The following is a 13,484-nucleotide window of genomic DNA, read 5'->3' as shown; positions in this document are numbered from 1 at the left end:
GGACAGAAAGGCTACATTCCCCTTGCAAACTGACTGGCGTCTACAAAGATCCCATCTAAAATATAACAAATGCTTACAAACTGACACAAAAGCAAGTCTAAATGGATCAGAATGTCAATTATTATGTATGCATGAGTTACATCATGTCCATCCCTATGAGTGGCTTGTAGTGACATCTGAAATCAGGTAGAAAACTAAACTCAAATTAAAATCAACAGTACTTTTCCTTTTGGCCCCATCAGTCTACCAACAAAATAAAACAATCTTAGCACTTATTCATCCTATGAAATGATTACTGTATATTTCAGTTTTTATACAGCACCTAGTCTTTCAGTTAAAAAAAAAAATAAGCAAAAAGAACCTACATTTATTTTTTTAATCATAAAATGTTCCTTACAAAACAAGATTCCATTCTGCATGCTGTACTGACTGGGGGAGGAGTGGCTCAGGGGAGGCGGAGAGAGAACACATGAGTTTACTCCAAGTACAGAACAGCACAAGAATCCAGAAAAAAAAACAAAAAACAAGCAGCGCAAAAAATAACAGGGATTCATTCGACAGCTTTGAGAGAATTTCCAAACTTCTTCTAATTAAAAGTGTGTTAAATGACCGGGGGAGAGCACATCTACCCAAAGCAGGGGAATGTTGGCTCTGAGGGAGAGAATGGGCATGGCAGTTTGGCTCCACTCCACTTCCCTGTTTAGAAGAACCGACCAGAGTACTGCTTCACACTGCAACACAAAACAGTGGAAAAGTGAATAAAGGAACCCCAGGAATCATTTCTAGAAGTCCATTATGTTCAATTTCATTTCAATTAGTCATGAACAACTATTTTTTTCTTCTTCCTTGATTACCACTGATAGGTGACGAGTTGAATAGGTTTCCACCATACTGCGTTCACCGGAGAAGAGGAAAGGGTGCTAGCACGTGCCTGTTCTGCAGTAGATACTGGGCGTTCTGGATCTGGTCCTGTGTTCCATTGATGGTGATGATGCGGTCCTCTGAGCCCTCTAGTGGCTCGTCTATCTTGATGGACGCTCCCGACTCGTGACGGATCTGCTTGATCCGCTGGCCGCCCTTCCCGATGATGGAGCCGGCCAGCTACGACAAGTGAGGAGCCAGGGTTACTTTTCCCCAACAATGTGATTGGCACAATGACAACCGGGTATAGGGGGCAATTTCAAAGATGTATGAATAGAGGCTTATGTGGGGAGTTTCTGATCAATCGGAAATAATCTTAACTCTTTTTTTCTCCAGTACATATTTTATGGAAGTGTGTGTGTGTGGTGGTAAGATTATGCTTGGGGACTGCTATTTGATCTGTTACTCACATCTTTGGGGATGGTCACTTGTGTTGTGATGACAGGACCCCCGATGTCACTGTATGACCCTCGGCCACCTGGAGAGACCAAGAGATATCATTTAGAATTTATCCACTGTTGTGGGGAAAGTCATCCCTTTATAAAACGACAACAACAAAATACAGAAGCAACAAAATGAGACATGATACAAATGTGATCCATTTGCACTCACCAGACTGAAAGGGCTCCCACGAGGAATTGTTGTCTTTGAAAAGATGGAGGAAAAGAATAACAATACGTCACATTGTGGCTGACAGACTACATAGACCAACAGGGTGACAAAGGACAGGGGGAGAGCTGGTGGTGCTTACTGGACAGAAAGGTCTTTACCCCGACCTAAGAGACATTCAAACAGGGTAGAGACTACCGTGACCAAAAGTAAATGTGGAAGAGAGGAGACTCACCACCATATCCACCACTCTGTATTCAGCAGGACATGGGGAAGAGAGAAAGACAAAATGAGAAGCTTATTACAACACTGAAACCTACATCAAGTCAATACTGGTTTACATTTAAGATTGTGCTCCATAATTTGCGCATATGAATCTTAGCTGCCCTATTCATTTTCGACTATGTACATTATTGGTACGACCCTACCAACCCTGCCCGGAAATCGCTTTGGTTTCACCTCAAGTTCATTTGTTAGTTTAGCAGCTCCAGACTATGTACTCAGCTGCTCCTTGGTAACCAAGGAGACAACTGTTGCCAGGCAACAAGAGGCCTAACCAGTGCGCTCGCTCGTTGAAGAGCAGCGCCACAGTGTCCAAACCACAGTGCTTTCACTAGAACAGGAAAACAATACCAATCCATTTCCATAAGTAGAGTAGCTACGACAATCCAAACTGTGTCGACTTGCCTACTATTATAACACCAGGCAATTGACAGACTAACTCGCTCTACCATGCTTAAACCCTTATCCAAACACATAAATGCTGAGGTCACTCACCATGCTGTTGTAGCGGTCTCCTGGTCTTCCTCTCCTGTCGCTGCTTAGATAAGATGGGAGGTTATCAGGGTTAACATGGCATGAGATGGAGAGGGTTCAGTTTACCACCTTCAGTGGACAGACAGTGTCCCCCAAACCAACGGGCTGACAAGTCTATACAACACAAGTGTGACAAGTCCTTCTTGGCTTGTCGTTTAGCCACCCGAGAGTGTGAAGAGCCACAACAACTTGTTTTGGAATCAGTATCCATAAGTGGACACCGATACAGACGTGGTGTTCATATAGTCATCCACTTATAGGATACGAGGTCATGTTGACAGAATAGCTACTGTGCCATGGTTAAAACCATATTGACGCCCATTAAATCAACAGAAGAGTAAACCCAACATTTTCAACTCCACAGCCGAGAGCTCCATTCTCCAAAAAACTATGGGGATTTGGAGAAGTGGAGAAGTTTCACCCTAACCACTCTGCAGTTGTTTCCTTTTACACAAATTACTTACTTTGGTCTGTCGTCCATGTTGCCGTGATAACTCTGGTGGGAGAACCGGTCCCCTCTGCAAACAAACACAACACGGGAAACATGACTCAGTGGAACTGTGTCATAAAAGATTACTTTAAGGATTAGTCTAACAGTATGACTTGGGTCCATTTGATCGCGTTAACATAGGAGAAATCCCTGAGATTATGTATTTTTTTATTTATTTTACCTTTATTTAACTAGGCAAGTCAGTTAAGAACAAATTCTTATTTTCAATGACGGCCTAGGAACAGTGGGTTAACTGCCTGTTCAGGGGCAGAACGACAGATTTGTACCTTGTCAGCTCGGGGATTTGAACTTGTAACCTTTCGGTTACTAGTCCAACGCTCTAACCACTAGGCTACCCTGCCGCCACTAGGCTATGACTAACAGTAATGGGGAAGCTGTGACACTTACACACAGGGGAAGGTACACGGTTAGAATTTTTTTACTGAGTAAGTGAATGTGATAAAAAGAGGTAGCCATAAACAAACAATCCAATGAAAGAACAAAAAGGAAGCTAAGCTCCTTACCCTCCTCTTGGGGGTGGTGGTGGGGGGAGGGGCAGGTTTCGAGCCCGGCTCCCTCCACGCCCTCCTCTACCTGGCAAGGGAGGGGGCGGTCCCCGACGAGGGCTCATGTCGTCATAGTCCCGTCTGGTGGGGGGCATAGGTCGGCCCCCGCGGACGGGGGGCATGCGTTCAAAGCCCCCCCTGCCCCGCATGGGGAAGCCCCCCATGGGCCGCCGGCCCCGCTCTTCGTAAATCATGGTGAAGCCGCCGTAGTCATACGTCTCGTCGTAGAAGTTGGGGTCATAGGGCTGGGCGCGCCCTTTGATAGGAGCCTACAGAAAGATGGATAATACTATTGAGATGCTACATGTATGTAGCCCTGTGAAGAAATGTAGCTCTGAAATGACTACAATGTCCACAACTGTTGTAAATGGAATTGGTAAAACAAACAAAAAAATTGTCTGCTGATAAATCGGTACAATTCTAGTATAAGTGACTGACTTTCAGTGAGTTTCCATGTTTAGACACTGGTGATGGGGAAGTGTGTTGTGGTCACCGGCTCAGAACTCTCACCCACCTCAGATACCAAGTCCAGGATAACTTTGATGCATTCAACAACACGGTCTGGCTTCCCTCCAACCAGAACCACACGGTCAGTGGACTGAGGACAGCACTCCTGGAACAGCTTGATGGTGGTCTGGGTGTTCTGGTGGAGACAGAGGAAGCTCAGCATGAAATACACCCGCAACACAGGAAGACTCCGCACAATGCCAAATGTTCAAAATGGGTTTGACCCTTCAGCTTTGAACATTAAATAATATTCATCTTCCAATACACTCCCCATAGCCATCTAAGGACAAGTGGGCAACAACGACAATGATTAAGGACTGATCAAGCACATGCACTCTACATTTCAGACTGAGTCAAGTCAGCATTTTGAAACCAGTGGTGTACACACGACAGACAACAGGATCTTACCTCTCTTAACTCCTTTATCTTGGCACCTTTCACCCCGATGATTCCCCCGGCCAAACTCTGATGGATCAGCAAACGCAGCTCGCAGTCAAAATCAATCCCGTTATAATGCTGGTACTAGGAAAAAACAGGTACAGATCAGTCAGGTCAAATACGGCCTTTAACTCTCGACTGAGGAGCAGGAAAAATACAAACCTACACATGTACTGTATGTCTTTGGAGGCCACGGGGGACTCACCTCTTCCAGAGTAGGGATGATCTTCAGCAGAATCTCTCCAATAGTGTCAATATCTGCACTCACACTCAGGATCCTGGTAGGGAATGGCATGTGGCCAAAGGTAATGAGGCAAAACAGAAAGAAAATAAAAAACAGAAGTAAAATAAAACTTACTTTAACACTCACGTGAAGGTCACACAAAGAGTTAAAAAACAAAAAGCAAAGGAAGAAGAGGACTGCTGTATACGGTACATCTTTTGGCTTTCCCAACACTGGACTGAAATACGAGCAACTTGACATGCACTCGCTTATCTCACATTCAACAAAGAAAGACAGGAAGATTGGAATGGGGCAGGTTTGGCAGGGCGTTAGATTACAACGTGAGGCACAAGGCTGGCCACAGTCAGGGGGGAGAGAGAAGCCTTCTTTTAAATCATCATGTGCAGCAATTTTAAAAAATATAGAATAAACTCGCCATCACAATCGTGCCACCGGCACACCTTCTCATAGTGACAGGGGGTCTGGGGTAGAACAGAAACAAATAAAGAAAGCAGGGGGTGGGGGATGCGAGTGGTAACCACTAGGTGGCGGACAGGAGCGAGGGGGGGAATGAGAGGTTTGGCAGGCAGTCTGGACCGATGGGGGGGCCTGAGAGAAACCAAACAGGGAGATGCAGCACAAGGGGGGGAAAAAAAAGAGACGACAGTGATGAGTGACAGAGTGGGCGGAGCTTGAGCGCTCAGATCATGAACAGTGATGTTGAGAACAGTGGGGTGGGGGAGGGGCGCAGGGGGTAGGGGGGAGCAAGATGGGCCAGAAGGACAGAGCGAGAAATATCATTGGCTTTCCTTTCCACAGTTCAAGACGAATAATATCACAGCAAGGAAACATCCAACAGTTCAATATGAACTACTGAAAGTGGAGGATTATTATTTTTTAAATCTCCCTCTGTACGGGACAAGTGACTTCATTTATAGTGACTAAAAAAGGTCCAAATTAAATGGAAATACCTAAATGTGGGGGGAGAAGACAGAAAGATTCAATGGAACAATACACGTCTCCTGATAAAAGGGGAAGGGGAGGGGTTCTATATGTAAAAAATGTTAAAATGAAACAGAAGGCAGGTTATCAAAGACATGTTTCTCTGTTCTAATCAGGCAGTGAGGCAATAACTGGTGGGACATACCGCTCTGGGCCACTGCTGTCAGGGACTGATACACTGGCATTGTACTGCATTGGCCGTGGAGGTTGGCATTGGGCAAGGGCATTCAATCACATGATGTCAAGTAAGGTGCCCGTTTAAGGAGGGGCACGTTTGTGGGCGGGCGGCGGGGCGGGGCGGGGCCAACCGGGGTGTCAGGTGGGCGGGCGGGCGTTCAGGGGCGGAGGTTGGGCCAACGTCAAGGTGGGCAACGCAGGAGGGGCATGTCGATCCAGTACATGGGCAACGGAGGAAGGTGGCCAAAAATAAAAAAGTAAAGGAGAGGGAAGAGGGGGAGAAGGAATACATTTTAATTGAATACACGCTATACTCCATCACTATACTGCTTAAAAAAAATAAAAAATAAAAAAAGAACAACGGCGACTAGACTGAGCTCTAACAAACACACTGTTAGCTAAATGGACTGCATGGCTATAGAGGTTGTAACAGACTATAGGTCCGCTCAGGCTTTGAGACACCAGTTGTAGGGACATCGCCACAGTCCGGTATAGTTTCAGGGCCGTAAGGGGCATTAGAAATCACATTCAGAGTTCAGTAGGGAGAATCGTTTCCTTTTATCTGAACCATGAGAATGCCCCACCCACCCTCGACCCCAAATCTGGTCCAATCAAGCCAAACCATGTCTGTCCACATGAGCCAACCTATAGATGTGCCATTTGGGAAAGCGAGAATCTGACTACTGTATAAAATAAAGCTGTAGTTGTCCCTCCAAGTGTTCAGACATGCACCATTTGACCAATCAAGTCAAACAATGACAGTCAGTCTATAGATGGGAGATTACCTTTATCAGGGGAAAACCATTTAATACAGGGATCACGTTTGTGTAATAGGGCTCGTTAGGGTTGTCATTAGAAATGGGGTTGCTGGATACCATAATGTCTATGAAAATGTTAGGTATACAACGTCAATTATTAGTGATGGGAGAAAAATAATCAATAGTTACATATCGCAATATTTTTGGACAATATGATATTTATACATATACAGTACACCCAGAAAGTATTCAAAACCCTTGACTTGTTCCACATTGTTACGTTACACACTTATTCTAAAATGTATCAATCAACACACAATACCCATAATGACAAAGCGAAAACAGGTTTAGACATTTTTGCAAATGTATTAAAAATAAAAAACAGAAATCTTATTTACATAAATATTCAGAACCTTTGCTATGAAACTCGGAATTGAGCTCAGGTGCATCCTGTTTCCATTGATCATCCTTGAGATGTTTCTACAACTTGATTGGAGTCCACCTGTGGTAAATTCAATTGATTGGACATGATTTGGAAAGGCTCACACCTGTCTATATAATGTTCCACAGTTGACAGTGCATGTCAGAGAAAAAAACAAGCCATGAGGTCGAAGAAATGGTCTGTAGAGCGCCAAGACAGGATTGTGTCGAGGCACAGATCTGGGGAAGGCTACCGAAAACATTCTGCAGCATTGAAGGTCCCCAAGAACAGTGGCCTCCATCATTCTTAAATGGAAGAAGTTTGAAACCACGAAGACTCTACCTAGAGCTTGCCGCCCGGCCAAATTGAGCAATCGGGGGAGAAGGGCCTTGGTCAGGGAGGTGACCCAAAACCCGATGGTCACTGACTACAGAGTCCAGACATGGGAGAACCTTCCAGAAGGACAGCCATCTCTGCAGCACTCCACCAATCAGGCCTTTACAGTGGAGTGGCCAAACGGAAGCCACTCCTCAGTAAAAGGCACATGGCAGCCCGCTTGGATTTTGCCAAAAGGCTCCTAAAGGACTCTCAGAACATGAGAAACAAGACTCTGGTCTGATGAAACCAATATTGAACTCTTTGGCCTGAATGAAAGGCATCACACCTGGAAGAAACCTGGCACTATCCCTACGGTGAAGCATGGGGGTGGCAGCATCATGCTGTGGGGATGTTTTTCAGCAGCAGGGACTGTGAGACAGATCCTTGATGAAAACCTGCTCCAGAGCGCTAAGCACCTCCGACTGGGGTGAACATTCACCTTCCAACAGGACAATGACCCTAAGCACACAGCCAAGACAACAATACAGGTGTGCCAAGCTTGTAGTGTCATACCCAAGAAGACGTAAGGCTGTAATTGCTGCTAAAGTTGCTTCAACAAAGTACTGATCTGAAGGGTCTGAATAATTATATAAATGTGATTTCAGTTTAAATTTGTCAACATTTAAAAAAATAAAAATAAAAAAATGCTTTGTTATTTTGAGGGGGTGGGGGGTTAATCCATTTTAGAATAAGGCTGCAATCTAACAATGGAAGTCAAGGGGTCTGAATACTTTCTGAATGCATTGTACATATTTATTTGCTACTGTAGGTAGCATTAGCTCACGCTAGTCTGCTGTGCCAAAACTCTGGTATTTCATCCAATAGCTTGTTCTCCATCTTTTTGTAGTAAGCCAGCAACTTTATTTCCCTGAGTGATCAAAACTCGTCCTTATGCTCCCCCTTGTCTCTGCAGCAGACATGGTGAACAATAATACATTTGGAATGTCCAATCGCAATACACAGAATTGTGACAATCATGAGAATCGCAATACATAGTGTATTGGCACCCAAGTATTGTGATATCGTATCCTGAGGTCCCTAGCAATTCTCAGTCCTAATAATTATAGCTTACAGCAAATACCCTGATCGAGGGGGAAAATATTTGATGATGCCAATTCTGTATACTCACGTCTGTGCGTAAGGCTTTTATATTCTTGCCACCCTTTCCGATAACGGCTCCAGCATTCTGAGGGGAAACGAGGGTTTTACTTAGGGACAGAATAATGGGTCAGATTGTTCCATGTCTATCATTCAGCAGACTATCAGGAATTTCTGATTTTAAAAGGAATAGGTCAAAAATCCCATTTCTGTTGACAGGCTTACTTTGCTCTGCAGCAGTACCCGCAGCTCAACCATCTCGTCTGTGTTGCGAGAGCGCTTAAAGGCCTGCTCCTCGTCCATGTCCTCGGCAGGGCGTTTACCTGGAGGGAGAAACCTGGAGCGTTAGCCTGATGCTACACTGTGCCCTATACATGTTCCAGCCAGGCGACAGCATCTACCCAGCATGTGTTCAGCCCCTACCACTCCCCTTCCTGGATCAACACTGGGCAGAACTGCTCCCAAAACAGCAGTGACTTGGACAGCAAAAAAAAATGGCCATCTGACATGCAATCATGGTGCCAGCATGCGGCTATACCAGTAGTCCCTTCTGTAAAGATTGACAACACTGCTTTTTTCCAATAGTTGATATGTCTGATAATGCACTGACAGAATAGCCTTCATGTCTTACCGTTAGTGTCAGTGTTGCTGAACGTGGTCTCTTCTTCCTGCTGCTCGATTTCTGTCTCCATTGTCTTGCACCAGCGGTGAAACGTGAACAGGCTCCTCTCTGTGGATCTGCTGTAGTGAGGCAACAATGGAAATAAGACTATGCCTCTTGAGGACTGAGGATGTCAGACAAGACTTCACCAATCCTGTCACTAATCAAACCTGTTGCCTTGCCCCTGCTTACAACTAAAATGATATCCCAAAGGCTGGCAGATGGCGATAGTCGTGTCATCTTACCGTCCAAATGCATTGTATGCAGCCGGCAATACATTCGTATCCCTCGTGGACCGGTTCTTACCTACAACATTCTCAATTCAGACAGCATAGGCTTTGATTTCCTCCTACCTAAATTATAATCCTGAATGTTCTGTATCACGTTCAGCCAATCAAGTTGCAGCAGTCAGTTTTTTCCACCCCTAACCTAATGCAGTGCTGTATCATTAGTGGAAACCAAGACTCTCTGGGTGGGTCTGCTGGTTTGGACTAGCAGAAGTTACTTTTCATAGCAGGTGAGGGAAAACTTATGGAGCAGGTTAGGAGAATTAGTGGCAGGTTGGTACGATTAGCTTATGGTTAGGAAAAGGGTTAACTAAAATTGTCCCGGACTCAAACATATCTAGTTACAGCCAGTTCTGCCTTGAGAACAGTCTTGGTTTCCACTAATGCGACGCTGCCAACTCAACAGGCTTGCTTAAAATGAACTGAACCCCTGGTCTGGGTTTAAACCCGATTGGCTGAACGTGATTGAAAACATCCAGCATTGGCTTTTAGCCAATCCAGTAGCATGGTGGTGGAAATGGAAAGGAAAGTACACATTTTCCCCCGTTTTTTATTTTATCCACAGAGGATATGAATGTATTGGCGGCTGCATACAATGCATTTGGACGGTAAGATGGCACAACTTACTATCGCCATCTTCCGGTCTTTAGGCTACTTTAATTCCTATTAATGCTGTGCCACAGGATACACAAGTGTACTTACTATACTGTAATTTAACGTAAGCATCCCAAATAACCGCCCTTAATACGAGTGTTTTCCGCTTGATGACATAGCTAAATGTAATATTAACGGGTCATTAAATTAACACAGTACAGTCGGCCGAATTTTTTTAGGGGGTAGTTTGCCACCTCATTGTAACTAGCTAGATACGTTACTACTTGTGTGGGTGTAATGTGTAAGAAAGGGATGACATTAGCAAGTTAACGTATGCTTAATACTGATGTGGACAAGCTATTTATCGAGCTAGTTAACGTTAGCCAGTCAATGACCTAATGCGTGGCAACACTGGAAGTAATCTCGCTAGTAACGTTAGCTTGTTACCCAACTCGATTACTAGGTAGCTCTGAAGGCCTATAGTAGCTAGTTAGCTACTTCTGCACAAACATATTTACAGTAACGCGTTATATAACGCATTTTTTGTCAAGAAGTCAGCTGTTATGTTTCTGTTAACCAGCTAATACAGTGTCAGACAACGTTAACCAGGTAGTTATGATTATTGGCTAAATCCATATGTGTAACGTTACATGCGCTTTATGTAGCTAGGCGAGTTAGCAAGCTAGCTCATTCACACTAGTTAGCCAACAACAGTATAAAACTAAGGCCGTTTTGCATAGCTAAACGTTAGCTTGAGGAATGACTGACAACGTTAGCTACAATTTTCTCAACGGAGGTAACCGCAAACGTTTGGGAACTAAATTAACTAGGCTCGACTCCTAGCTAGCTAATATTAGCGATACAGTTCGAGGCGTGTCCCCAAATGAGCCCAAAACTGATTTCATTCCCCATTGACCGATTAAAATGTAAAATAAATAACGTTAACTAACAAACAGCCTCAAATAATTGAACGCGAACCACTAACCTATTTAGATTTTTTTTAGCTAAACTAATATGAAACAAACCTGCAGCCAAATCGTGTTCTTCACAGCCAATTTTTGTCCTTAAATTGGTTGAACAATCTTCCCATTACAGTCGGGCCGCAAAATAGGGCGTCTGTCTTCTTTCACTGATTGGAGAGTGCAGATTCGAGATAACAAAATATTGTGCCGAGATTGGATAAATCAGCTGTCTTTCAAAATCAACACGTCTTCAGAGAAATGTGGGCTGCGTTAGACAGGCAGCCTAATTCTGATAATTTTTTCCACTCGTTTTCAAATGTTTTAGTAGCCTAGGCTATGGCTAATCAAATTGTATTGGTCACATGCTTCGTAGACTAACAGTTAAATGCTTACTTAGGAGTCCTTTTCCAACAATGCAGTTAAACAGAAAAAATGTGTCATTTATTTTATTTATTTAACCAGGTAGGCTAGTTGAGAACAAGTACTCATTTGCAACTGCGACCTGGCCAAGATAAAGCAAAGCAGTTCGACACATTCAACAACACAGAGTTACACATGGAATAAACAAACATACAATCAATAATACAGTTGAAAAATTCTATATACAACATGTGCAAATGAGGTAGGATAAGGGAGGTAAGGCAATAAATAGGCCATGGTGGCGAAGTAATTACAATATAGCAAATAAACACTGGAATGTGCAGAAGATGAATGTGCAAGTAGAGATATTGGGGTGCAAAGGAGCAAGATAAATAAATACAGTATGGGGATGAGGGTGTTGGATGGGCTATTTACAGATGGGATATGTACACAGCTGGTGCTTAAAGCTAGTGAGGGAGATAAGAGTCTCCAGCTTTAGTGATTTCTGCAACTAGTGACACGTGGAATAACTCCACAGTAAATAACAATGTGTGAAGAAGAAAAAAAACGTACAGGGAGTAACTGTACCGAGTTGATGTGCAGGGGTATGAGGTAGTATGTACATAGAAGGGGTAAAGTGTGGGTGTGTCCCAAGACACTGCATCGCAGTACAAGAGGCATCACTGCAGTACCTGGTTCGAATCTAGGCTGCATCACATCTGGCCGTGATTTGGAATCCCATAGGTTGGCATACAATTGGCCCAGTGCCGTCTGGGTTTGGCCAGGGTAGGCCGTCACTGTAAATAAGAATTTGTTCTTAACTGACTTGCCTAGTTAAATAGAGGTTCAATTTAAAAAAGAAATGTATTTAACTAGGCAAGTAAATAAGAAATTGTTCTTAACTGACAATGACTGCCTAACCCGAACAACGCTGGGCCAATTGTGCGACCGCCCTATGAGACTCCCAATCACGGCCAGTTGTGATACAGCCTGGAATTGAACTAGGGTCTGTAGTGACGCCTCTAGCACTGAGTGGCACTGCCTTAGACCGCTCCGCCACTCGGGAGCCCAAGTTGGGGTGTCATGTTGGAGTGTGTGGGTAGAATCCAGTGTGCGCAGTTAGTGCAAAAAAAGTGTCTGTGTTGGTGTCAGTGTAAGTGTGTGTGTGGGTAAAGTGTGTGTGTGTGTGGTGTGCATAGTCAGTGCAAGAGCAAAAAGGGTTAATGCAGGTAGTCCGGGTAGCCATTTGATTAGCTATTTAGCAGCCTTGTTTAGCAGTCTTATGGCATGGGGGGTTAGAAGCTGTTCAGGCTCCTGTTGGTTCCAGACTTGATGCACTGGTACAATATTTTGAGCCTTCCTCTGACACCGCCTGGTATAGAGGTCCTGGATGGCCGGGAAGCTCGGCCCCAGTGATGTACTGGGCCGTACTCATCACCCTCTGTTGCGCCTTGCAAGCCAAGATGCTCTCAATGGTGCAGCTGTATAACTATTTGAGGGCCCATGCTGAATCTTTACAGAACCCTGAGGGGGAAGAGGCACTGTTGTGCCATCTTCACACCTGTGTGGGTGTGAGGACCACGTTAATTCCTTAGTGATGTGGACACAGGAACTTGAGGCTCTTGGCCACGCTGTCATGAGTGAACAGGGAGTACAGGAGAGGACTAAGCACACACCCCTGAGGGGACCCCATGTTAATGGTCAGCGTGGTGGATGTGTTTCCTACCCTCACTGCCTGGGGGGCAGCCCGTCAGGAAGTCCAGGATCCAGTTGCAGAGGGAGGTGTTCAGTCCCAGGGCCCTGAGTTTGGTAGGGACTTTGGTGTTGAATGCTGAGCTATAGTCAATGAACAGCATTCTTACATGGGTATTCCTTTTGTCATGTGGGTGAGAGCAGTGTGGCGTGCAATAAAGATTGCGTCATCTGTTGGTACGGGATGTGAATTTCAGTGGGTCCGGGGTGTCTTTTTATGGTTATAGATGGGTTTTTTTTGTTTTTTTTTCACCTTTATTTAACCAGGTAGGCAAATTGAGAACACGTTCTCATTTACAATTGCGACCTGGCCAAGATAAAGCAAAGCAGTTCGGCACATACAACAACACATAGTTACACATGGAGTAAAACAAACATACAGTCAATAATACAGTGAAAAATAAGTCTATATACAATATGAGCAAGTGAGGTGAGATAAGGGAGGCGAAGGCAAACAAAATATA

At 44.4% G+C, this 13,484-nt stretch overlaps 1 protein-coding gene across 5 annotated transcripts; it reads right to left on the bottom strand.

The window, feature by feature from the left end:
- Positions 1-362: 362 nt before the first annotated feature.
- Positions 363-11,253, bottom strand: LOC129818771 (heterogeneous nuclear ribonucleoprotein K-like). Of its 5 annotated transcripts, none has more exons than XM_055875002.1 (16): positions 10,972-11,253; positions 9,036-9,145; positions 8,630-8,727; positions 8,436-8,492; positions 5,718-5,761; positions 4,553-4,625; positions 4,318-4,425; positions 3,917-4,045; positions 3,361-3,671; positions 2,811-2,864; positions 2,308-2,350; positions 1,766-1,781; positions 1,534-1,566; positions 1,332-1,399; positions 855-1,101; positions 363-731 (listed from the first exon to the last, which is right to left on the bottom strand). In XM_055875002.1, the coding sequence occupies exons 2-15, from the start codon at positions 9,094-9,096 to the stop codon at positions 898-900; spliced, it is 1,299 nt and encodes a 432-aa protein (XP_055730977.1). In that variant the 5' UTR covers positions 9,097-9,145; positions 10,972-11,253; the 3' UTR covers positions 363-731; positions 855-897. The 5 variants fall into 5 exon arrangements, with proteins under 5 accessions (XP_055730977.1, XP_055730972.1, XP_055730976.1 ...); XM_055874997.1 differs by having other exon boundaries at positions 4,318-4,431; positions 10,972-11,252; XM_055875001.1 differs by having other exon boundaries at positions 2,308-2,347; positions 4,318-4,431; positions 10,972-11,252.
- Between the last annotated feature and the right edge of the window lie 2,231 nt (positions 11,254-13,484).

Source organism: Salvelinus fontinalis, chromosome 21, assembly GCF_029448725.1.
Source record: "Salvelinus fontinalis isolate EN_2023a chromosome 21, ASM2944872v1, whole genome shotgun sequence".
In the NCBI taxonomy this organism is placed as follows: domain Eukaryota; kingdom Metazoa; phylum Chordata; class Actinopteri; order Salmoniformes; family Salmonidae; genus Salvelinus; species Salvelinus fontinalis.
This window is presented reverse-complemented; position numbering and strand designations above follow the sequence as displayed.